The sequence below is a fragment of the Anthonomus grandis genome, chromosome 3 (genome assembly GCF_022605725.1).
Source record: "Anthonomus grandis grandis chromosome 3, icAntGran1.3, whole genome shotgun sequence".
NCBI classification, from domain to species: domain Eukaryota; kingdom Metazoa; phylum Arthropoda; class Insecta; order Coleoptera; family Curculionidae; genus Anthonomus; species Anthonomus grandis.
The window spans coordinates 31135171-31162120 of NC_065548.1; the positions used below are offsets into that span (position 1 = coordinate 31135171).

General features: G+C 28.8%; 3 protein-coding genes across 8 annotated transcripts in view; all 3 read right to left on the minus strand.

Moving 5' to 3' along the window:
* Positions 1 to 7936, minus strand: part of LOC126734374 (protein slit) — a 524120-nt gene extending 516184 nt beyond the window's left edge. For all 6 annotated transcript variants that reach the window (XM_050437970.1, XM_050437973.1, XM_050437969.1 and 3 more), the window contains exon 1: positions 7668 to 7936. The gene's annotated coding sequence lies outside the window, so the exon portion shown is untranslated. The remainder of the gene's footprint in view (positions 1 to 7667) is intronic.
* LOC126734377 (chondroitin sulfate synthase 1) overlaps positions 1 to 26950 on the minus strand; it is a 493776-nt gene that overhangs the window by 272685 nt on the left and 194141 nt on the right. The gene's annotated exons all lie outside the window — the stretch shown is intronic.
* Positions 21620 to 26950, minus strand: part of LOC126734375 (anoctamin-6-like) — a 50230-nt gene continuing 44899 nt past the window's right edge. Inside the window, exons 11-15 of the mRNA XM_050437974.1 lie at positions 22923 to 23053; positions 22662 to 22867; positions 22506 to 22602; positions 22269 to 22441; positions 21620 to 21850 (exon numbers count right to left, since the gene is read on the minus strand). Coding sequence (XP_050293931.1) covers positions 21665 to 21850; positions 22269 to 22441; positions 22506 to 22602; positions 22662 to 22867; positions 22923 to 23053 — 793 coding nt within the window. The 3' untranslated portion in view covers positions 21620 to 21664. The remainder of the gene's footprint in view (positions 21851 to 22268; positions 22442 to 22505; positions 22603 to 22661; positions 22868 to 22922; positions 23054 to 26950) is intronic.

The window sequence follows — 26950 nt, forward strand, 5'->3', positions numbered from 1 at the left end:
CATTTGGGGTGCCTCAAGACTTTCATCTTGAGCCACTTCTTTTTAATAAACTTATTTTTTATAAATGACATAGATGAATGCTTCACTATCTGCCTATTTTTGATATTTGCCGATGGTCTAAAATAGAACTGTATAATTAAATCCCCTGATGATTGTGACAAATTACAATATGATCTAAGTAACTGAATAGTTTGACGGGAAAAAATGAACTGCTCTTTTTAAAGGGTTAGGTTTCACTTTCGATACCAGGCTACAGTTTCTCATCACTTAAAAAAGTTTATTAATAAGGCTTTCCAAATGCTTGGTTTTCCTGGGAGGTGTACTTAAGACTTCACAAGTACTGCCTCTTTAAAAACACTCTACTCTGCCCTGGTCCGTTCTCATCTGGAGTATGCTTCCTGTGTATGTTCTCTTTTGTGCGGGGTACATATTATTGTTTTCCAACTAGTTGAACACAATTTTTTAATACAAATGCCATATAAATTAAACATCTTAGATAATTACAATGATGCAGATATACTTAATATGCTAAATATGGCCTCCATCACTACTCGCCATAAGAGAAGGGATCTTATTACTCTTTACAATATCCTACATGGAAAATCTGGAGTTTAAGAGCTACTTTAAAAAATCAATATTTATGCGTCATCCAGATTTTAAAAATTAATATTAAGAACAACAAGAGCTACTGATTTTATATATACCAGAACTTATTAGATTATAAATAAGTAAAGATTACAAAATGGGGAAGTTTTTATCTCCAAGAAAAATGCATGTAGGTCACTTAGGTAAATGTATTATGCATTTCGGCTGTGTAAACAGCCATCATCAGATACAGAACATTACAAAAAACATATACGTTCACCAAACAAAACAAAAATTACCCGTTATCGGGAATAAAAACAATTGATACTGAGATAGTACTAGTTCATTTTGTCCTGTACCTATGGTTTTCAGCCTAATTTTGGTCTTTGAATAGTATAGCTGTATCGTCAGCATACAAAACTATCGATGCAACACTGAGTGAAGCAATAGTGTTAAAATAGACTAAAAATATTACCAGACCAGTCACAAGAAATATTATACGCCTATAGTTATAATTTTGACATAATTAACACTAGAGTTAACTTAAACATTTTGTTGATGACGACTTATAGGTATTAATGAGTTTTCATGTACACCTACACCTTTAAAGTTTTCTAATTATAGATCGTATTAAATGCCTTTGCTAAGTCCATAAATACTGCCACAATTTGAATTTAAATCATTATTTATTAACAACATTTAAAACACCATATTTAGGGTCATCCTATCGACCTAATAATTTCCTCACTAGAATAATCAATTTCTGTATAATATGTTACTTAAATTATGTATTACTGTTGTAAATTTAAAAGCTTAATACAAATTTTATTAAGCTTTGTCCATTTATAAGTAAATAAATGTACTTCATAAAAGTTAAAATTTAGCTCTACCATTGAGATTATACTAATGCTGCTCTTTTGCAGGGTGGTTCAATTATTATGAGAAATGCATACATTAACAAATATACGACTAGGGAGAATTGTCTAAAATTATAACAAATCGGCTTCATAATAATTGACGTATTAGTCGACCCCTAATTAATGCAGAAGACGTAGAAATAAGTGTTTAAGCTTAAGTAAAAACCAACATTAAAAATACCACAAGGGAACTTCGAAATGGTTTATAGAAGAAATGCGAGGTAAACCAGTGGGTGCCGAATTCTTAAAAATCAATAATATATAACATATAAGTACTATTGTTAAGAACTACTTTATAAGGAGCCTAGAAGCAGAATTTCTAATTATGGAAGAACGTTTAAACTAATGACAAATAGTTAGCCAGGGCAAAGTAAATTAAATTTCTTTAGAATATTTTCAGTTGTTTGTTATCATAACTATTTTAATTGATGAATTAAAACTCTTATAAAACTGTCAGTAACTAACAGGTTTTGATCTAAAGAAAATGACAATATTACTAAAGACTCTAAATCTTCAAAAAGTTCATGTGTTCTACTATTCTGATAATAAAACCTGAAAGAAATACAAAAAAAGTGCAGAAAATAAATTCTTTTTTCAACAACATGCACATTATTGAATTTTAAATAGTTAGTTTGAATTGGCAAAAAAAAATATCTTGATAACAATGAGATGCATATTTTGGATAAGTTAAATAAATAAAATTTTTGAATTGTAGAGAACAACATTCAAACAAAAAAGCTTCCGTATTTACCTTCTCAATTAGTAGTCAATAGCCCATAATACAATAATCATGCTTCATGCACCATGATATCATAGACTTTTGAGATCCTACCCTTGTAAAAAAGTGTTAATTGGCCATAAAGATTTTATAATTTGATATTGCTAGCTGTTTCTTGTAATGTTTGCTAAAGTTGCAAGTCTATGCCAATTACTTACAATTGATTAATGTTCGAAAAGGTAAAATAATCCAAAGCATTGCTCAAAACTAGTTGAAAGCCCCACCTATCTACTTATCATCAATTAAGTTACATAATTATATTTAGCAATATTTATAACAGCTTGAATTGATGTGTCTAGTTTTCTTCATATTTAAGTATTAGATTTCTAGATATTGCATATGTATTAAAGGTAATTCTTAAAGCTGCCAAATATTTTTTGAATTTAATGAAAAATTACGAAATTTGGAAGCCAAAGATGAATATTCTGGATATTCCTTTTATAATGGCGAAAAGTTTTCTTAAAAAATTGCATATATTGGTTAAACGCAACTGAATAAAAACCGTAAATAATTGCATTAATGGCCTATTTAAATAAAAATATACTAATATAGAGTTTCATTTTTTTTGCTTAAGAAGAATATCAATAATATCCTATTTTTTCTTGAACCTACTTTCCGAAATATAAAATTGTCTATAGCAAAGTAGTTGAATGAACTTTTCAATAAATAAACCTACTTGTCTTGTAATGTACCTGCCTAGCCATTTAAGATTTTCAAGAAGGCGTTACTAGGCTTAAGAAAATATTCCGACCACGTTAAAAATTAAATAACGCTTTGCTTTCGTATTGCCGGAACTTAATGGTAATGAGTTTTAAAGAATAGTCTAATATTAATTAGTTACACAAAATTAACTATAGTTAACTACTCAGTATACTGTCACGCATGGTGCGGCAGATTCGCACCTTTTAATTTTTGGTCCTTTCCAACAACTTTCCCGTAAAAAACATCCACAAGAAAGGTCAAGCGTGAGGTGTTTTTAACGTGTGGGTGTTATTATGTTGTTCGAAGGGAAAAAATGGAAAGCCGATTACTTGATATAAATTCGCTTCAGGCCAACCTTAGCGTGGATATAACGATGAGGTGTTTTATATGCGGCTTAATAAACCATGGGAAATAGGAAAATATCTGGTATTATCCATCAACGATTATGACATATAAAGAAAGAACGGGTTAACTGCCAGTATTGAATTTCACATTTAAATTAAGTATTCCTTGGTATAATTATTTAAGAGCTCCTCTTCAACTTAGGGATAAAATAAAGCTCAATATTTCTTAAAAACTTTTGAAACTCGGTTTAAAACTTTTGGGAGCTTGTCCGTTTTCACAATTGAAATCAGTTAGGAAGTTACTTAACAAAATGTTTGTTAAGAGTATGCCTAAAGCTTATTTTCGGAAGGGAACTTTTAAGAATGTAGTGTTGTTTTAATTATAAATTAAGATATTAGAGTTTTTATGTTATTATTTATTACTTTATAAACCAAAGAGGATTTTATCGAAGAGAGAAATAGGTTGCATCAATAGTAGGTTTCAAAAAACACCCAGTGTAGTGTGATTAAACTCAAAATATTGCAAGATATAGATTTGGGTTAAAGGAGTTACTTTTAAGTAATAACTTGATAGACTATTTATTAATTAACATATAAAACTTTTGAGTAGATATTAGGTATTTGAGCTGCATAACAGACTTTAAATTAGAGCTAAGGAAGGACATATGGAGCCTATAATATTTAATAAAAATACAAGTTGCAGTTCCATAAATTATTGCTTATTTCTAAAGAAATTTAAAAAAGAAATATAAGATCTCAGATATTCTAAAAACTTAATTTTTACATTCATATTCCATACAGAGAATTTTTTTTTAAAAGTATTTAAAGTTACAGAAATAAGTAAAATAAAAAATATTTCAATTCATGAAGAGTATAAATATTTTGAAACATAATTTTTTTTCGTAAATTTTCCTATAGATCTGAAATATAACATTTTTAAATAGATATATATTCTAAACTTATTTTATTTTCTTGTGTCTTTTTTAGTCTTTTTGGGCTTGGCAATAAATTTACCCTCTAGACTAGTCAGGAGGTTGACACAGATGGCGAATTGGACGTTACGTTAAAAGACAGCAAGACCTACAGAGACAGGCACGAGTTCAGTGACGATACCGACACAGCAGATGAAGATATGGATTTTGAGACCACTAACACTTTCAGGTAGTTTTGCTATATTTAATAATAGTGGCGGCTCGCGGTTTAAAAAATAGGTGTAGTGCAAAAAAAACGGCGCATTCTCCGTTTTATTGGCTTACTTTGCAAGGCAAATAGAAACTTTGCAAGGCAAATAGAAAAACGTTGATATTATCAGTTTTATCCTCCTAAAAAGGCTGAGTTTTCATCAGTTTTTGGATAAACTCCCTTTGAATAGAAATATTATCCAACAAAGAAAGCCTTTCCTGAGATATAGTATTTCTTAGGAACGTCTTAAGGCAAGAAAAACTGCGTTCCACTGAAACACTTGTCGACGGTATCGTTAAAATTAGCGAAGAAAGTTTATAAGCCTCAGTAAAAATGTCTTTGTTTTCACCAATTTGTTTCACTAACTCCTGTAGCGAAATGCTGCTATAACTTTCATTTGCAAACATAAGGCTAAGTTCCGTTGACTCTTCGAAAATGTTTCGTCATACAATTCATACCAACAAATGTGTAAATGACTCAATAGAAAATGATTGATTATAGGTTTTAAATTTTGTAGTATCAGCAAGGTCGAGAAATCTTAACACAATCTGCAAACCTTACTTTTATTTCCCTAAAAAATGTTGCAAAATCTCGTAAAATAGAGTCTTTTACTGTTCTAAATACTGTCCTTTAATTTCGTTCGTTGAAAAATTAGCAAATCGTCGTATGGAATACTACTATTTCACTAATGGTATTAGCTCAGTCAAAAATAGCGCTAAAAACATTCTCATTTCGCTTGCTGTTGAGCTTCCAATAAACAATTTTTATGTGAGATATACAAAAGTTCCTGTCCAACGATTTCTTTTGAAGAATATCGAATAATATCTCTGTGATAGAAAATATATCACCAAACACTTAAGACAAAAAAGTAAACTCAAAGTCGTTAATATCTAATAAAGTCTCGCGGCAAGTCGAACTGATTTCTCGTAGGATTCGTTAGAATTAATAATAGCTTCAAAAACTTCTTTTAATTCGGCAAAAATTAAAAGCGAAACTCGCCATAAAATCATTTATCTACTTATTGTTAATATAAAATAATAGTTAAATAAATGTGTACGAAAATTTTTCAAAAAATGTATAACGTTTATAATTAGTAATTTACTTGCGATTAATACAAAGGTAGATAAACAAAAAAAATATAGAATTGTAATATATGTGTTGATAAAACATTACTTAACCAATGTTCTACAGAAAAAAATGGGCAATTAACAGCATCCTTAAAATCAAAAGAATATTTAAACTATTTATATCTCAATTATAGAATACCTTGGCGTTAGCGTTAAACGTTTCTTTTTATATAAGAAAAAATGTTATAAGTAAATCATAAATTTAGAATTACACTAAAGAGCACACCTTTTATAACGCCGCCATTTGGGTTTTTATCAAAGTAGTGACGACATCTTCCACTTTTTACAAATTTTTAAACTGTAATTTTTATGCCAAGGTAAAAGCATACCTAAAGGTAAACCTAAGAACCGTTCATATTGAGAAAAAAGTGCAATAATTATTATAAGCTTATGCTTATTTAACCAAAAAGTTATGTACCCTTAATTCAGCGCTAAATTATATTTTGGATTTAGAAATTATATTATGTGTTGATCAATAAAACATAATTTTTAGAAATGCATTATTTTAATGACAATGAGAATACTATCAATTTACAGATAAGATAGCGATAATTGAAAAATAAATATGAAATTAATTAAAATTTTTCTCAATATGAAGTAATTAAACGGCAACTTTGAAAACAAAGAAAATTGTGACTAATATCAAGGAAAAAAAACTTAAAAAAAAAACTTAGTACGGATCTAATTTAACAATAAGTTTCAACTCACAATGTATGTATGTAGCAAATTATTTTTAAACATTTTAAGCACAGGCATGGATGCATTTTGCAGCAATTTATAAAGAGTAATTGGTTTGGCTTTTGGCATAGATTGGCATAGTGAAAACATCTTGTCGAACTTGCATTGTCTTATTTATTTAATGTAACACGACGTTTCGGTTGGTAAGTATCTCCAACCGTTATCAAGTGTAAAACTTGATTTCAGTTTGACACTTGATAACGGTTGGAGATACTTACCAACCGAAACGTCGTGTTACATTAAATAAATAAGACAATGCAAGTTCGACAAGATGTTTTCACTGCACCATTGTCTACCACCTTCAAAAACATAGATTGGCATAGATGAAAACTAAAAAATAGAAAATTTATTATGTTTTTTTATAAACTTTTCCACTTTAAGTTTATTTATTATTATGTTTCTTCTATTTCTTACACCCATATATTAAGCAAAAATGTTGGGCCTTTTTGATAAATGATGCAAAAATAAATAAAATCTATTTCAGAATAAGTAGTCTACTTGAAATGCATTTAAAAAATCAAAGTTAATAATTAAAATTATAGGGGCAATTTTTTGCCAGGTTAATATAATGAAATTATTCTCTCAAGATATTCCACTTAAAATTTCTGGATACTAGTTGCAACATATTAAATTTATTTATTTGAAATTCAATTAAATTTCTCTTTAAATGTATTTAAAAGTTCATACCTTCCATAACACAGAGAGATACATTCCCTTACAAAACTATGGTATCTCAAGGATTAAAAAACTTTATTATTTCGTTTATTACTTTACAATGTAACTATATTATAAAAATATATAAATTCATTTAGGTTTAACGCGTATTGAATTCGAATATTGCTTTAAGTTTTAATTACAGGTATGTAAATGTAACAGTTGGGCGCCAAGATGTAATACTCATCTCAACAATAATTTACTGTGAACTAATTAGGATGGCAAAAGTAGTCAATTTCAAGCTCTAGATTATACATGAATAAATTATTAACATATTTAAAAATGTTTTTTTTTTATTAATTTAATTAATATGCTTTTTAATAATCCGAAAATTTAAACTGCAGACTAGAAGCACCAAAAATATGTATATTTTCTAGGACTTAATTGTAAAATAAAATGATATCGTTAGTCTTATGCCAAAATTTGCTAAATTAAGTTAAAAAATTTATTTATTACTTTTATCATTTGTACAATAAAAGAAATTAATCCTTAAATAAAATAAATGTGTTAAATTTTAGTTTTATTTTCTTGCTTAATTTTACATTTAATCTCAGAAAAATTTACTAAAAAAGTTACTTACTTATATTTAATCGTTATGTATTGTAATACTCCATGTCAAAAATAAACATAAAAAAACAAAACAAAAACTAATTTGTCCACGAATAAGTAAAAGCACAAAAATAAACACCAAAAAAAACTAAGCCAAATATTCTCACAGATACACAAAATTTTTTTCGAGAATTAAAAATTTTTTAAATATCCCTCCGGGAGTTTTAAAAAGACCGATGTATTTCTTTCTTAGTTCGCGTAATATTCGGAAGCAAGGCGGAGCAGCAAGTTGTACACTCTCTGCCGTCTAAAAGCGGATTATCAAGCGCCAAGCGGGTTTTGCCTGTCAGATTGAAAGCGGAGGGCGAGCTTCAAACTAGTTTCAGCAACGTTGCCGAGTCGAAGGGATTTTCTCTGATGCGCCTTTAAGGGCCAGGATGGTTCATGAGTTTACTGGATATGTTTACCAGTTAGGCAAAATTTTTCTCAGCATTCCTTGCTCAATGGAACAATTTGGCGGATTTGGTCTTTTTACAAATTTTTGGTGAGTAAAGCTGCCTAAAAACTGATTTTCAAGTCTGATTTCATCATATTTCCTAACTTTTTGGTCATAAGAGATAAAGCTTCATTAAAATCGTTAATACGACTACTATAATATAATTTAAACAATCATGATTTTTAGATGTTTTTAAATTTTCTTTTTTAAGAAATTTGAAAAATTTCTTATGACCTTATGCCAACCGAATTATTCCCATTTAACGATAAATTATTGCATATATTTTTACGATATATTGCGACTCTGAGATTGGCTAAAAAGAACCAATTCGTAAAATTGGTCTGCTTTAACTTATTGGGTGCCAAGGTTTAAGCATTAATATCTTATATTAAAACAAAATGATATACTTTAATTTATCTTTTGCTGAAACTACTATACGTGATCATCTAGGGTGTGTGATGATGTTTATTTTTCTTAAATACTTTTTAAAAGTTTTTGTGGTGTTCTACATTACTATTCAAATAAACATCAATTAAAAAAATACTATTTCATACGATTAATAATTGAAAAGAAAAAGAAAATAGACTTATTCACGTAGTTAGAAGAAATGTGAACTTTAACCTTTAACGATACCTTAACTTAAATTAAATATATGTTTCGGTATATCTAATTCAGCATAGTGCAGTAATTCTTAAATGCAATAATTTGCTTAAGCTTTAACAAAGTTTTTTAGATAGTCAGGTATTAAGGTTTGATCCATCGAACTCGAACTATTTTCTTCTTTTTGATATCCCATCTTTTTGTTATCAAAATTAAAAAAAAAACTATTTATTAAATAAGAAAACTTAACTTAAACCAACGTATTAAAAAAACTATCAAATGAGTGCAGATCTCTACTAGAAATCTGCACTCATAGAAAAAATGTAAAAGTAGACTTATTCACAGTAAAACAATCATACTTACTCAGTCTCAAATATAATTTTAAAATATGAAACGACATCAGATCTATAAGTTACAGTTATGATATTTAATGCCACTGATCACATCAATATAAAATAAATATAAAATACTAAGTTAGTCTTTGCCTGGACAGTTTTTGAATATGAAATCTGAGTAACATACTATTAATACTACCAGAGATGATTAGTAATTGAAAAATAGGATACATGCCATTTTTTTTTAAATAAAGAAACCTTAAGACTTTTTTCTTAACCTTTTCTGTTTCATTATTAAAATATTTTGTTTGTGAGATTATCATATAGTACCATACTCTAGATGTAGAGTCACAATAATATTAGAAAACACTTATATATTTAATTTTTATTAAATTTATTTTTATTAAAAAGATTACTGACTATCAATTTATAAATAACGTAATGTATTTTGTATTTTTTTTCTTTAATATTTCTTATATTAAATTTGTAAACGATTCTTTTAATTTTATAAAAAAAAATTAAAGAAAATGAAATAAAACAAATTAAAAAAATAGTAAAATTAAACAAACTCTTTAAAGATATTTTCCAAACAAATTTTTGGATAATTGTTTTGTATTAAAATATTTTTAATAAAATATTTTTCACTTTTCTAATTTTAATTATTGTAAATATTTTTTGTAAGACCGTATACTTTTTACCACTCTTCTCTTTAACATTATGGGATGATTGGAATTAAGATAAAGATATCTATTAGTATAAATTGGTTTAAGGTAAATTCTAGTTTTTAAATTTTGCAAAACTTTTTTCAGCTCCTTACTAAAAAAGGCTCCTTTTTGAAAGTATTTTATAGTCGGCTCTTTTGAAATAATGTAATTTAATAAATTGTTAAGGTCTATTTCGTTATTTAATAAATAAATAAATAAATAATAACAAATCGTTTATTTGCTCAATTTACAATAAAGTATTATATCTTAACTAGATATACAGATAATAAATATCATATGCTTTAAAATAAAAAAAAATCTTATCTATGATACAAGCAAAAAAGGAATCTTATCTATAATAAAGGCTAAATGTAGTTTAACAAAAATTCGTGTTTAACCGAGTGTCCAAGAACTCTACCGCCAAACTTTACTAAGAAAATAAGAAAAGTATATTATATGAATGTATCTCCTAAACGTCTTACTTTCGGATATACACGACTAATATTTTTTTTTAAGTTTTTTTTTTTAAATAATTTGACTATTAATTTGAATATATTTTTTTAATTTCCAGATATAATTTATTCGAGTAGTATGTATTTTATTTATATTTTTTTATCGGAAAATTTTTTTCATGCCAGAGAAAAAAAATTTACCGGTGGCAACCGTAAGGCAGTAAGTAGGCTTATAGTAAATTTTTGTATTTATTAAATAAGGTAAATTCTTATATTACAATTTTTTTAATAAAAAATATACCAATAAAAAAAGAAATTCTATTTTCTAACTCTAAACTCTATTTTTAAATTCTTCTTTAGTTTTGAACAAATTTGTATTGAGTTTTTTCATTTGAAGCACCGTTTATGCATATATTATTAAACACCATTTGTCAAATAGTCAAATAATTAATATTTAGTCAACAATTAAGAAAATTATTTTCTTAAGCTTATTATTTTAAAATAAACTTTACTTGTTTGGAAAATCAATGCAATTTTTTAGCATTTTATACAATAACTGGGAGAAAAAGCCAAGCGCAAGTGATTTTTAAGTGTAAATTTCTAATAAATTTTAAATTTCTGGGCACTAAATTTTAGTGTTTAAATAATTATATTTATTATAAACTTTAAGCTAAATAGAAACTCGTTATTTTATTTTAAAAAAATACAATACTAGCAACAATATCAAAATAAAAAAACAAATAATTTACATTAAGGGTTCTACGAGCCCTAACAACTATATATTGGAACAAGTGGTCATTTTACGAATAAAATTCCAGTTTACCGTAATTCTTTTAATTTATTTTTTTTTATTTAAAAATAAAAAATTAATAACATTTTTTATGTTTTAGAGAATTATTTTTAAGGTTTAATAAAATTTTGATGTTAAATAATATTTATTTAATTGTTTGATAATCAAAAAATGTTGACAACTAAATGTTGGAACATGGGTTGCTTTTGCTCAAATTTTTCCAGTTTTATTAACATGACGCGAAGATGGCTTTAAATAAACAAAAGTAAGTAGTGCGTTGTTAAAAATAAAAATTTTGATGCGTTACTTGACCATTAATGAACAATTACTGTTATTTTTATTACGAGTAAAATACAATAATGGCTCGTGGAAAACCTACTGATCTAAAAGTGCGAGAAATTATTATCCGGCAGTAAAATAAAGGGAAAACAATGCGAGAAAGTCGGGAAGAAGAAATACTCTACGAGAAGTAACTGCAAGGTAGAATAGAGAAAGTGGGATAAATGTTTCCAGAGAATGCTGCCGCAAATATATCCACAAGAGCGGTCTTAGTTTTTATAAGGTATGTTTAATAGGCTGTTCTGTGCTATATTATTTTCATTTTTCTCATTTTTTCGCCTAGGCCAAAGAAAAACCATTGTTAATGGAGACTCAAAAAAGGAATCGTTACATTTGGGCCAAATCAAAACCCCCAAGTCCACTCTCGTGGACCAAAGAAAATTGGAGCAAAGTTATTTATAGCGACGAAAACAAATTTGATGTCTGTGTCGGAGATTATCGAAAGCGTGTGATTCGGGACAAAACAGAAGCATTCCATAAGGATTGTCTTAAAAGGACTGTAAAGCTTCCACAGGGCATCATGGTGTGGGGTTGTATGTCAGCTAAAGGGTTGGGAACGTTAGACTTTATTGATGGCATAGTAAATGCAGAAAAATATCAAGACATTCTCGAACATTCGCTTTTACCAAGTGCAGCAAATTTATATCCATCTGGAGATTTTATCTTTTAACAGGACGGTGCCTCATGTCATACTGCTAAATCTACCAAAAAATGGATGGGGGAACATAGTATGAAAGTTTTGTCACACCCCTCAGCAGCCCGGATCTCAATCCAATCGAAACACTTTGGTACAAAATGAAGCAACGCCTAAGAAATAGTCCGCAGCGTACTTTGCCACAACTACGTGCTAAACTACAGGAAATATGGGATAGTTTCACCCCTGAATTTTGTGAAGGTCTAGTTAGTAAAATGCCTCATAGAGTTCAGGCTGTTATTCAAGTTAAGGACGACGTTACGCCTTACTAATTTGTATTTTCCTTTTTTAAAACTCACTTGTTCCAATATTTAGTTGTCAGCATTTTTCAATTATTTACCAAGTAATTAAATACTAAATAACTAAAAATATATAAATAAATTATAAAGACAATATTAAACATTATAAAAAAGCTTGTTCATTTCATATTTATGATTAAAAAAAAAATTAATAAAATATTTTCGCTAAATGGGCATTTTATTTCAAAATAACTGCTTGTTCCAACATATAGTTGTTAGGGCTCGTACATGACGGTTATCTAATTTAGTACATAATCTTACTCTTTTTGATTTTTAAAAAAATCTCTATTTTAATTTGTGGCAAGTCTATCCAATTCTTTCGTAAATCTATTTTCGAGTTTCTATGGGAACGGCATAAACTTCCGATTTTAAATACCCCCAAATGCAAAAATCACAGGGATTTAAATCGGGGGATCTAGGAGGCCAAGCAGTCCATTTATTTTGGTAGCTCTGATTTAAATACTGTCGAACGTCTACACCAAAGTTAGCGGGACAGCCATATGTATGATTACATAAACCAATAATTTAGACGGATATTTAAAGACACTTTATTCAGCAGTTGTGGCAATATGTTGTGTAAAAAATGTAAATATTTATTAGCGTTTAAGCGATCAGGCAGTTCGGCGAGCCTTACTAAAATATTACCAATTACTCCTATTTTTAAAAACGTGAGGATTTTCTTTAACATTTGAATATTAATGGATGTTATGAATATTAAAAATTCCATTTTTAGTAAAAAAGGATTTTTTGACAACTGACAACCATGCTTTTTTTATTTTGAAACCTGCGGGAAAATTTGAAACAGGATTTTCAGGAAACTGCTTCCAAAAGTGCCTGAACTTTTTAAAACTGAAATGGATAGAGGTTTTCCTTATGTAAAATATTCCACACAGATAATTTTGACGAATGAATAACTGCAGCAAGGCTTCTTACACAAATTTCAGGATTTTCTTCACCGATCGCTACAATAATTTCCTCATCAACGTTAATAATGGGGTATCTCACGGTTCTTTGGAATGACTGATCTTATCTCTCTCCGCTGATGAATTGGAGTGAATATAGAGTGGATGACAATGGATGTCTAATGAAATTTTTTAGCATATCAGCATATTTTTCTTTATTAAAATTAACCATTATTAAAGTTAAAATTTTATCTTTTCTTTAATATCAAAAAATAAATATAGGGGGGTCCAGTAAAGTTAAAGGGACGTTTAAAAACCGATTTTTTTTTGAAAATTTTTACATAGAATGTTGAGTGTGGTCAAAATATTGATAAAAAAGTGAGGATGATTGGAAAAAATACAAAATTTTGGAAATTATGAAGGTTTTTCTACATACATTAAATACGTAATTATTGCCAACTTGCACAAGGTTTTTTAGCTCTTGATTTTGCTATAGTTAAAAAATATATATATTGGGGCAATTTTGGAACTTTTTGGGGGTTATTATTGTAAATTTGTATAATTTTTTATCGCTTTGGACCCCTTTTAATTACATATTTTGTAATTTACACACAAGAAAAATAAAACAACAACCTTCTTGACAAAAATGGCAGTGGCTTCACTACGTCCTCATTAGTATTTTTTGGTTTTGCCGGGTACACTTTTTAGTTGGATGGGTTGGCTGTGGACTCAATTTTAGATAATAAAGGCACAATATAGTTAGATTTTACATTACATAAACAAAACACATTTATCAGGTGTTAAAAAATAGGTATTATTTATTTAAATTATTTGATATTTTATGTAATTTTATATATAATAAATATACATTTTTAAAAAAAAACATAATTTTAAGATATTTAATTATTTATAGGTAAATAATAACGATGAGGTTTAATGTATTTTAACTTATAGTCAAAACAATAAATATCTTTAAATTCATTATAGGCATTAGGAATAGGAATAAGGCATAGGAATTATAGGAACAAACACGCGTTTGTGCCTGTAATTCCCATTTTCTAATTATTATCCCATTCACTAAGTAGGGCTCAAACGAATACCCAACCCCCTATTTAGCGCCAACCCAAGGTTCCAATCCCTTTTTGCAATCCCAACTCCACATGTGCGCCAACCACACAGTCCCATGTGCGCACACGGGGCTGCCGCCCCATGTGCGCCCACTTTGTATGCGCACACGGGGCTACCGCCCCGTGTGCATATTTTATGATTATATAAATTAACAAATACTTACCTATAATGAGACAGGACAGAAAATTACGATAATCGTACTAGTACAGTAGCCACTCCCAATAAATATGTGACATTTTGACAGTTTTTTTTATTTATGAATAAATTCGTATTTACATATTTGATATTCCTGATTTGCGTGTGAATGGAAATTTGTGTTTATCACCTAAAGAAGTGATGTAAATCCTTCTAAGTTGCAGAATTTTGTTACTTAAGGCTTTAAATTTAAATTAATAGCATATATAATGATCAACGTGATGCCTAGTCGCAAATAGAGTGTAGTTAGGCCGGGTGTAATTGTGAATCATACGTAAGTAGAAAATCCTTTATAATTTTTAAAATTTTGCATTTTTTTACTTCATCCTCACTTTTTTATCAATAAAATGTTCAAACTCAACATTCTATGTAAAAATTTTCAAAAAAAAAATTGTTTTTTAGACGTCCCTTTAACTTTAACGGACCCAATATAGGGAAATACTTACAGTTAATTTACTATAACGACTACATTAAACTTTTTGTTTCGGTAATTTTGTTTTAGCCTAATAACAAAACTTAAAGAAACTTTTAATAATTGTGAAATACGTTGCTATGTGCCTATTTATTAAAATGAGGATTCAAACAAACAAGGTTTTTTTTATTTACGCAAAAACAAATATTTACATTGGTAGCAAGCCTTTTCTTAATTTTGAATACTCAAAAGCAAAATGTTTTGGATATACATTCATATAAAAAATGTTTCCTATTTTTTATTAAAGAATCACCCTGTAAGTTTCTGGACACCTGGTATATTAAGAAAAATTTAGTCAATATATCGCTTTTTAATTTTCCATAGATATATTACTTAAAATTGTTGAAAGAGGAGAATTTATAGCAAAACCAAGATTAAAAATTTCACCGATTAATCAAGAGAGGTTTATTAATCGGCATACAAAATAAAGTCAACTAGTTTTTGCTAGTTACCTTGGTTTTCCTAACAAATTTTAAAGCATTGGCTGGATACTTTAATAAAAGACGTATTTGTAAATCGGAAAATACACAACGATATGTATTATTAAAGGTAATCTTTTAATGAAAATGAATTAACTAAAAAAGTAAAATTTAAAATCCCTTGTAATTGTAGTGAATTTTACATAAGTGAAACATGTAGATCAATACCAAAAAGAATTAATGAACATGCGTCACACAAAATCACGAAACGATTTTTTAAAAGTAAACTTTTAATGGAAATTAATTAATTAAAAAAATAAAATATAAAATTTTATGCAATTGTATTGAATTTTACATATGTAAAACATGTAGATCAATACCAAAAAGAACTAATGAACACAAAACTTACATAAAACATAATAATTGTCAAAAAAACAAAAATTAAATAAAATGCATTTGACGATAATTATAAAATGACAATTTCAAAATTACGTGAATTCAAGAAAAATTAATTCATATTATTGAACGTAATAAATGCATAGCTATGTTTCGTTAATTTTAATGATACAATTACAAGAAAAGAACATTCTTAAAATTAATTGTATTTTCGCTTGTTAAATTATATTAGGATCTTGCTCTCTAACATATTTTAAAAAAAGTAACCTTTGTATTTTCTTTGTTACTTTTTAAAATAAGTTATCCAAGTGAAACAAATGCCAATTTAAAAAAGCGTAATTGAGGGTTTTTAGGAGTATCAAAGGAATAGAGAAAACAGAAGTAATTTTATATATTTTATTTTATTTACCTAAAAAATGATATTATATAAATATTATATACAGGGTGTCCCGAAAGTAGTGGGACATAGAACAACAGTAGATTTCTTACGTAAAAATAATGTGATTAAGGTTAACTTGCCTTATCCTAACTTTAATAGTAACTGAAATACAGGGTGTCAAAGTATTATTTGATTTATCATTTTTTTCTTATAGATCCTGAACCAATTGACATACTGAAGTTTAAAACATACGAGTCTTTTAAAAAGAAAAATTAAATTTTGTATACAGTTTTCGGTAGAGGGTACTCGTTGCGTTAGTTTTTACTTTTTTTAGGACCTCTTACTTTTTTTCAGCCCCGTATATTGGTTTAGAAAGTAGCAAAAAAAATTCCTTTTTTAATTTTACATAAATAACGTATAGCTTTTTAAAGTCACTAGGAGCAACCATTATTGACATAATCACCATTTTTCTAAAAAAAAAATTTTAATAATATTTATTTACTACTTTATTTAAATCGCATCTTTGGCAGTTGGCGTTGGAGACAAGTATTTGTATTATTTATGTCAAACTTTTTGAATGTCATATAAAACTTTTAAAACGAGTTAAAAAGTTTTTCTCTTAAGCTTAATCATTTTAAATAATGCCTAGGCATAATTTGTTTACCAATTTGGAGATGCATGATATGGAAATATTTACAGATAGACACCCGATTTTGCTAATAAATATTTCGAGCTTGTTAGATGGTTGAGAAGTTTTTGATATAATAATAAGCCTTTATTTCCAACAGGCAACTTGCCCAATACCAGAAAACAGTTGCAAAACAATGAAAAATATAGTTAAAAAAAACACACACAAACAAACCTAAAAGAATGAAAAGAAAAGAAAAAAAGTAAAGTAAAGTCACAATCTCAAAAGTTATCCAAAAAATTAGAACAAATAACTATTATTATGATATAAAAACCCAATTATAAAAGTTTAACAAGATAATCACATATTCAATTAAATTAACTGCAATATACCTACTAACTATAACTTAAACACATGGGTCTTAATCCCTCCAAGATATCGACAATCACATGAACCAGAGAGAAATTTATATCGCACATGTGACAGATCCGATTAAATATAGCGCATATTGTATATAGTGGCGATTTCAACAGGACGTTAGTATGAGGCCTTGGCAGAAAGAATGTTAGGGGATGTCTAGCATTAAGCCTAGGCATCATGAAACGTACACCAGAAAGAAGTACAGGACTATCAATGAATCCATTCAGTAACTCATACAGGAATTTTATAGAGAAGATCATTCTTCTGAAATGTAATGGATGTAGATTAAAGCGTTCCAATAGTTGCCGATGATCAAACCCTCTTACCGGATATATGCCATGCTGCCTGAAGGCCAAAAACTTAGCAAATCTACGCTGAACAGATTCAAGGAGACCAACATGATTCTGATAGAGCGGGTTCCATATAATGCAGCCAAACTCATGTTTTGATCTCACAAAGCAACAGAAAAATAGTCTTAATGTAGATTCCAAAGTAAAACTCTGAGAACTTCTAATTATGAACCCAAGCCTTCTTAGGGCTGACTTGACTATGTTGTTGAAGTGTGGAAGAAATGTAAATTCAGAGTCAAAGGTGATACCAAGATCAGTAATTTGCTCTAATCTACTCAAAATAGTATAGTACATTTAGCCGCATTCAAGCCGATATGCTGAACACTGCCTTCCATTGAAACTAAGCCTTAAGCTTAAAATTGGGAGGACTATGTTACGGTAAAAAACATAAATTATTTTAAAGAATTTATAGCCGACTAGGAGAAACTAGATCATTTCGGCCAAAAATGCCTGTTTTGGGCCGCCCAAAAAATATTCACCAAGAACAGGAAAAAGAAATTTTAGTCCGCGTAGCAGAAAATCCTTGTACTAAGCAGCCGATCCCGGTAGCACCGTGGGCAAAGCGTTCACGATGCAATCGTGTGGTCTCCGGTTCGAATCCCGGCATGGGCATGGTTGTTTGTGTTTGTCTTATAAAAAGCAAAACATTGTGGTTCGGAACCCACGTTGAGCTGAGGCTCGTGAGCATTTAAATAGAGTCTACCGAAATAAATGGATAGGCCGTGGAGGACCACAGTTTTGGCCACCTAGATCATGGAGATAATTAAGATAAAATCATAATTTTTTTCGTAAGTCAATGGCGTAGTATTTTTTTTGTAAAATTGTATTAAAAATTCATTTTAGCTACGCCACTGGTTGCTAAAAAAAGTAGGTGAACATCTAAAAAATGTGTTTTTATGCCATAATATCCTGTTCCAAAATTCAGTTCAATATTTTAAACCGTATTTGAAAAATTTATTAAAAACGAAAAAAAAATAAAACCATTACACACTGTATCTTAAAAACTAATCATTTTAGGACCCATGTTTATATGAACTTTTTGACCTAAAATCGGTCCAGGAATGTCCCTTTTAAATTATAACTTACCTTTAAGTATTACCCTGCATATTAGGTTTATTTTGTAAAATAATATTCATGAAAAAAAACGCCAAAATTAATTTCATTGGTAATATTTATTTTCTGTCCCTACAGCTGATTAATTAATAACAGCAGGCTTATAACATAGTAAGAGAATTTTCAATCACTATTAAAAACGAACTTCTTTTAACATAGATAGCTTTTATGGTCTAAAATTGGCAGTAACAATAATCGTACACATTACTTTTCCATTCTTTATATTTAATTTTTCTTCTATATAGTTCATTTTTGTCTTTGTAATTCAAGGTACTGGAGGTGGTCGCAACTTTGTTGGCTTACTCCTGTTTCTCTATTTTATTTTAGGGTTTTTACCTTTAAAGTACTTTTTAGTACTTAATCTTGTTTAAGGGCTCCATTTACATTCCAATTTAGCTTATTTAAATTTTATTGCAGATTTTCTATACTTGCTTAGTTTGACATATTTATGAATCTATTCTTTGATTCGAAAATCCTTTATGTAATAAACAAATATAGATTTGTAAAATTATTTCCAAATCTACCTTTGTTAATTATAATACGGTTATAACGTAGAAGGACTTTTTTAAACTTGTTTGGATAAGGCTCTATTATAGCTTGTGTTTGCTTTATCTGATTTTAATTAAGCACTTAACCGAAATTATTTTGTTTAGTAGACATTTGGCGAAGTGCCGATGGGTTGTTATAACATTTTCAAGAAATATTACGAAAAAGTAAGAGACATGTTAAAAACATTATCCATGCACGTTTTAAATACATAATATGTAAAATCCGCATGATAAATATTCTTAAAATGTTTTATGCTGTATAATGCATTGCGGCGTTAACTTTACAGTGTTACTATTTTGCCAAGAGTTTGCAGACGGTAGCTCAGAATTATTGGAGGCTTGGGATTGTTCGAAGGTTCACTTATGACTGGCTATTAAAGAATATAATCTTGATTATAATTAATAAATAAGAGGGCGCCACTTAGTTTTTTTTTTATAAATGAAAGAAAACTAAGAAAAACACTTGGTATATAGGTTTTAATTAACAATTAAATGACCCTGGATAAAGTAGATTTAAAGAGACAAAAAAAATATCTTAACAATACAACCAAATTATATTTACATCAAAGATATGTATACACCTTACTTTCTAATCTGTTAAATGTTAATAATTTATTATAAATTAAAATATGAATAATGTTGATATGATTAAATAAGTTTGTCAAAAGTAACATTTAAATTATGATTAAGCTACTAGGTAGATTTCAGCACTTGAAAAATAAATTGCAATTATTAAAATTTTTAATATATATTTATATTAGGCAGGAGAAAGTTCATGAACCTTTTTACCTAAGGCATATCAGCCTTAACCGAGTTAAATCTACTTAACTACCAAAAAAGGTACTGAAAAATACTGAACAAAAAATAACTAAAATTATAGATAGGAAATTGACATATTAAATTATGATATTGATTAAATATTTGTAGCAATAAATTGAAATTAAAAGTATATTAATAAAAACTTAAATAAGTGAGACAAATCTATGGTTAATAATATTTAAATAAATGGAATAAACTGGCCTGTATATTCCTCCAAGAAATGAACGGCTGGCCTTCAAAATCGAGGCTGTAAATGTATGCCATTTGTAGCTTAGCTATCTGGACTGGGAATATCTAATACTAGCTCTAGCTCTGACTCCAGCTCCACCGCTTTCAGCAATTTCCCGGGAAAATCAAAAGCCTGCAGCCATCAGCAATTGAAGAAGAATAAAGAGGAAAACGAAAAAGTAAAACCCTAAAACAACGGTTGCCATTGTATTCACTGTCGATAAAAATGAATGGCGTTCAAAATGTGACACACTCACCTTGCTAAGTTTCATTATCTATCCATCAAAATCTCGGGCATCCTGCACCAGAATTATGAAATAAACAGTTCCCTAAAGGAATAAGATTAAGGACTATAAATTATAAACCATATTGGCCACTTCCTGATTCACAAATTTCGGAAATAAAAAACTGGCCTTTTACGTGCGCTTCTACCTGCGACACGGGAACAAGTCCTCGAAAAATGGATGCAGTACCGACTAAATAAGTAACGACCCCACCTCTCGCCTGAGCTGTCAATGTCAATCCAATCAGAGAAAACATCAATAAAAACCAACCAGAAGAGTGACGGACCGTCAACAGAAAGCATGAACAATAAAACCAGGTGAGTGATGCGTTACAGTAGTAATGTGTCATTGACAGTGTGTATTTAAAGAAATATCGATAAAAGAAGTTGACTTAAATTATTAATATAATTATTGAAATTAATGAAATATCAATGAAGCGTTAATGAACATAAGAAATAGAAAAATAAAATGCTACAGCATTATCAAAATTAAAGCGTTATGCTAATATTTAAAATAATGTATTAATTCCCACAAATAAAAACATTATTCTAATACAAAAATTAAACCTCACTAAATTATAAACTTTTATATAATAAACTTATTATATTTAATATTATTTTAAATAAAACGCCTAAATAAAATTGCTGCTTTTCCTGGTAGAGATACGCTAATGGAACTAAAACAATCAATATTTTTTTGGCTAATTCCTCTAAATTGTGACTGTACATCTTACAGTGCAAAATAAGTCCTACTTAATAACCCCACAAAAAAAGGTATTCGAAGACAAATCCGATAAATATCCAGGATACTTAAAAGATAATAAAATTTGATGCGCATCGTATATTAAATATTCATGTTAGGAATCGGTAAAAAAATATATTTTTATTTGCTTCTAGAATGGAGAAGAAATATGTTGATAAGGCTATACAAAATATTACTCTATTGCCAAATAGCTTACTCAAAGAGTTAATTAACTACCAAATTAACTACCAAACATTTTATTTAAGTAAAAACAATAATAACACTAAGAACTAACTATTAATATTTACTGGTGCTCTGTCTTGTACCATCTAGGTTAACTCTTGTAAGACTTGATAGACTTTTACTTCTTTGTAATTTTGTTTTCCGTAGTATTCTTTGGTCTTCTAATAACTTTATTTCCACTTTTCTTGGTATTTTGGGAATAATGTAGTTTATGAGAAGAGACACTAACAGGCAAACATTCTAAAAAATTTGTAAATATAAAAAAAGGCATATTAAATTTCAATAATACTTATTTGAGATCGAATTGTCAATATTATTAATACACACAGCAAAATCATTGAGGGGATAAGGAAAAAAAGCAATTTTATTTTAAGATGAAAGCATTTATTTCATTAAATCTTATTTATTATTTGTTGGATATTCCTTTAAACTTATCATATCACATTCTTTATGATAAATTATTCTTGTTGATAATAAATATGTAATTTAGATTACAGCGCATTTGGTAAACTGGAAATTATATTCAGTCATTTTATACTACCAGTGTAGGAAGAATTCGTTTAAATCATGCGTGCAACAAAGGCAATATCGCCTAAATTTTCATTTAATTGTCTCTTATTATCTTTTATTCCCTAAACTATTTTGGTACGTATCTTACCTCTAAAACCACAAAAAATATTGTCCTCACTGCTACTTCATGCCAAAAGTCACCAGTTCTTTCGTATTTCAACTCGTGATCTGGAGGATGTCTTTTTCCGTAATAATGACAGCTTGATTGATTTTTTTGTAAACTACGTAAGTTTGTTGAATTCGCATCTGACAGCTTATATACTAAATTTATAATACATATTTAATTATTAATTAAAAAAAAATATATATTTGAACAAATACTTACTTGATAAAGTACTATTTACATAACCTTTTAAGGTTTTATGACGATGAATATATATCGCTTTAGGTATAAGTGAACTGCTGTATGATAAAAGCAAGGGCTAAAATTAAATCGTAGGTTTTAAATTTAAGTATTAAATTAACATTCTCTACTAATTACGCTAGAAATAGCTCCAAGTATTGTTAGTATTTGAATAACGGTATTCCATTCCTCAATGCCTTGTACTTTTCTAGGAATATTTCTTCGGTATTGTGTCAATATTTTTTTCGCATCAAATCGTAGCTCTATAACATTATTTAAAAATGCAACTATTGGTGTCGCCGGAAAGGCTACTATAAACAGTGCTATTAAGCTATATTGCAGAACTAAAAGAAAATAGTAAATAATATTTTAACATTTAAATTTTAATGGAATACCAACTCATAGAAATATACTCTTCAAATAGAAAGTTTTCTTTTGGTTCAACCAAAAAATAATCTCTTTCCCACTGGGTCGGTTCCGCGTCAACTTCTGTTGTTCTGGCCATTTTATTACAAAATATTTGAAAAATGCTAAAAATTAAAAAAAAAATAGTAATAATATTTCATTCAACTATAAAGTAATTTCATATGCCAATAGTATATTATTTAGACTGACCGAGAAAGCGAGTTTTCCTAAAAATCGTATGAATCTCGTATTAGGTTTGTTTATATGCCGGGTGGTGCGTCGCCGAGCGGAACATAGGAAATCCCATGTAAATTTTAAAGGGGTCAATTATTGGCTTTCCTGTACATTTTACAGAAAAAATGTAAAATAACTTTTTGAAGAGACCAATCTGGCAAACCCTCGTGCAAAGTTTCAAAAAATTTTAATAAGCGAATCTTGAATTGAATGTAACTGCAAAATTTCCAAATTTTCGGTTAAGTTAAAACCAGATACCAGCCACCAGCAAACAATTTGTTATAAGGTTTTATCAAATCTGACGTACAGCCGAATACAAGAAATTTTTTTTTTTGTTTTATCAATCTCACAACCATACATTCAAACTAAGACACGTTAACATTACTTTTTTATCTAAACTTTTATTTAATATAACAATGAAGTTAAACCAATAACAATTATTATTATCGATTATTAAAAAAATATATATTTATCATACATAGAATTTAATTAAACCAATAGCAGTATCTGAAATATTTTCAATCTATTTTCCGATCAAGCCTATCTGGTCCATTTCAACCATTAAACCTATTGTTAGTAAATTCGAGTCCAAAGACATTGCAATAAATAATTGTAAATGTTTAACTCAGAAGATCGCAAATAGATCCGACAAAAGAGAGAACAGAACTTTTAATATTTTACTAAGTGTGAAAAAATAAAATTAAATAAAATAAAATACAATAACTTTTTTAAAAATAATAGAGAATTACATAAAAACCTAAATTAATCAAATGTTCAAACAACCCCCCATTAACAGCTAAACAATATCCTAACCGATCATAAAATTCATTTCTAACGTTACTAAGTTGATATTGGGAAATTTTATTTGATCTTCCTGAACAGTTTTTTCCAAGGCGGGTCCGATTTGATTTTGAAATAAGTCCAAATAGGTTTCAGCTGTTAGGTTATAGTCCATAGAAAAGGGTCCAATGATATGGTGTCCGATAATTCCCACGAATACATTTGTTTTTTGGGGATATTGTGTCCGAATATGAATAAAGCGATGTTCATTTTCTTGGCTCCAATACCGGAAATTCCGAACATTTGGTTCATTGTTGAGGGTAAATGTACATTTATCGGTAAAACAAATATTTCTTAAAAAAATTCGTTCTTAAAAAATCATTGTTTGCTCTTTCCATCATTTCAAAACAAAATGCCATTCTTCGCTCTTTATCTCCTTCCTGCAGCTCCTGAAGTTTTTTTAATTTATACGAATAATATTTGTGTTTTTTTAAAGTGCGCAATACCGTTGTATGATGTTTATTTATCTCTTGCCCAAGAAGCCTCCTAGTAACCATCTTGTTTTCCTCCACACTCAGTAGAATATTAAGATCTCTGTTCTCCCTTTCTTCGGCTCTATTTTCGATATCCTAAGTTGAACATTTACAATTATTTATTACAGTACATTTGGACTCGAACTTATTGACAATACGTTTAATAGTTTAAATAAACGGAATGGGCTTGGTGGGGAAATAAACTGAAAACATTTCAGATACTGCTCTAAGACTGTTTCCCACATAATGCCACTTAATTATGGCTATTTTTTCGTCGATTGAATAATTCATACTTGTTTTCAAATATCGACTGTCACTGATTTATTGATACTTTTCCTCACATCAGTGACAATATTCATTTTACTGGTGCCCGTTTGGTTTTACCTGAACCGAAAATTTGCTAATTTTGTAATTACATTTAATTGAATAATTCAAGATTCGCTTATTAAACTTTTTTGAAACTTTGTACAAGGGTTTGCCAGGTTGGTCTCTTCAAAAAGTTATCTTCCATTTTTTCTATAAAATGTACAGGGAAGCCAATAATTGACTGAGAAATACTTAAGGTAGCCTTTCTAAAATTTAGGAGTACCAAAAAAGAAAAAAAGATTAATTTAAGCTTAAGTTTTCAGGTATTTTACCCTATTTCCAGGCATCTCTGTAAAGACGCTATATAATTAAAATCCCAGTATTTTCATTTATTAATGAATAGGGAAATAAAAATTCTAGTTGAAGTTATATAGCTTTTTTTTGCTTGTAAAATAAATCAGAAAAATATGCATTTTTTAGACCAACCCAAAAATACTTCTAATTATTTCAGCAAAAATTTAAAGAGATTTAAAAATCAACTATTAAATAAATTAAAATTTCTACTAATTTGCTCTATTCCTGGCTCTTATATTATTGCAATTTGGTTTATCAAAAAATTTTAGATCTTTAAAGATATTTCATACATTACCCAACCCAACCCAACCCAACCCAACCCAACCCGGACATCGACCTCAAGCTTCTGATGAAAGCGCTTATTTTATATTATTGTTATGCTTAGTTTATATTATTTTGTTATACTAATTAGCTTACGAATAATCGATATTAGATATAGAAAAACACTCCATAATGAATTCTCGTCTTGAACGTAGTTATTTTTTGGTTGTCATATTTAATAAAATTAGTTTTTTTTTAAAGTGTATTTTCAATATAAAATACATAACTGGCGCAGTCGGTTGCAACTCAAAAGATCTTTTGGACACCTGTGTGTTTGGAAACTGTGTGCGAGATTCCTGAAACCACAAAACCAAAAATCGTTAGTTTTTACTATTTACTGAGTAAAGAACCTAGAAGAAGTCACCGTTGCGACTTGAAGCAGCATAATCGTAAGTGATCCTTCATTCCTTCCTTATTTTAATATTTATTGTAAAAATTTTTATTTTTTTTAATTGTGCGAAAAAACAAAGTATTTTCGTTTACTTTAAGAATCTCATTCTTTATTTTTACCTACTTACATTTTCGTAAAATTGGGTAAAACTCCTTTTTAATTTTAGTTTTACTATTTAAGCATTTTATTTTAATATTTCCGAATTATTTCACAATTAATATTAATTGTTATTTTGATGTCACAGTCTGATATCGATAATTTAGCTCATACTATTGCAAATATCTCATTATCTCGAACGCCTGAATTAGATAATATGGCAACTATCACAGCAGCTAAAGAAATTGCACGTACAATTAAATGTTTTTCAGGAAAAAGTGAACATTTAGAGTTGTTTATTGCTAGCGTGGATAAGTTCTATAATAGATATTTCAAAAATACGGTTGACGAATCCCTAAAAGAATTTGTCTTTGCGTCCATATGTTCAAAAATTATTGACGAAGCGGGCGACTTTTTGCTTTGTAGACCGGATATAATCACCTGGCCTCAAATTAAAATTGCCCCAAGACAAAAATTTGGAGATCGACTAAACAGACAAGTACTTTCACAACAACTCAATTTTCTAGTACGCAACAGAAACGAAAATATTCTAGATTTTATAGAAAGACTTAAAATTTTAAAAACCTGTGTTTGCCTCAAGATAACAAGTGACCAAACAATTGGTCAAGAAACTAAGAATGCTCTTATCGAACAAACAGAAATCACATCCGTAAGTGTTTTAATGTCTAACTCGCCCATGGACCTAAGAACTATTTTAATATTTAGAAATCCACAAAACCTCGAAGATGCAAATTCAATCGTTTCAAACCACTCTATACTTGAACAACAAATCAAAGCTCGTTCATTCATGCCCACCCAGACCAAACCCATTTTTCAACCGCCGAACCCACAAAAATCAATGCCCCAACAAAGGCAACCAACTCTAACCTCTAATAATTTTTCCCCACAATTATAAACAGATTACGAATACAATTTTAACTACCACCAACCTATGACATACCCGAATAACCTTGCTGTAACTCCCCAAAAATACAATCAACCAACCC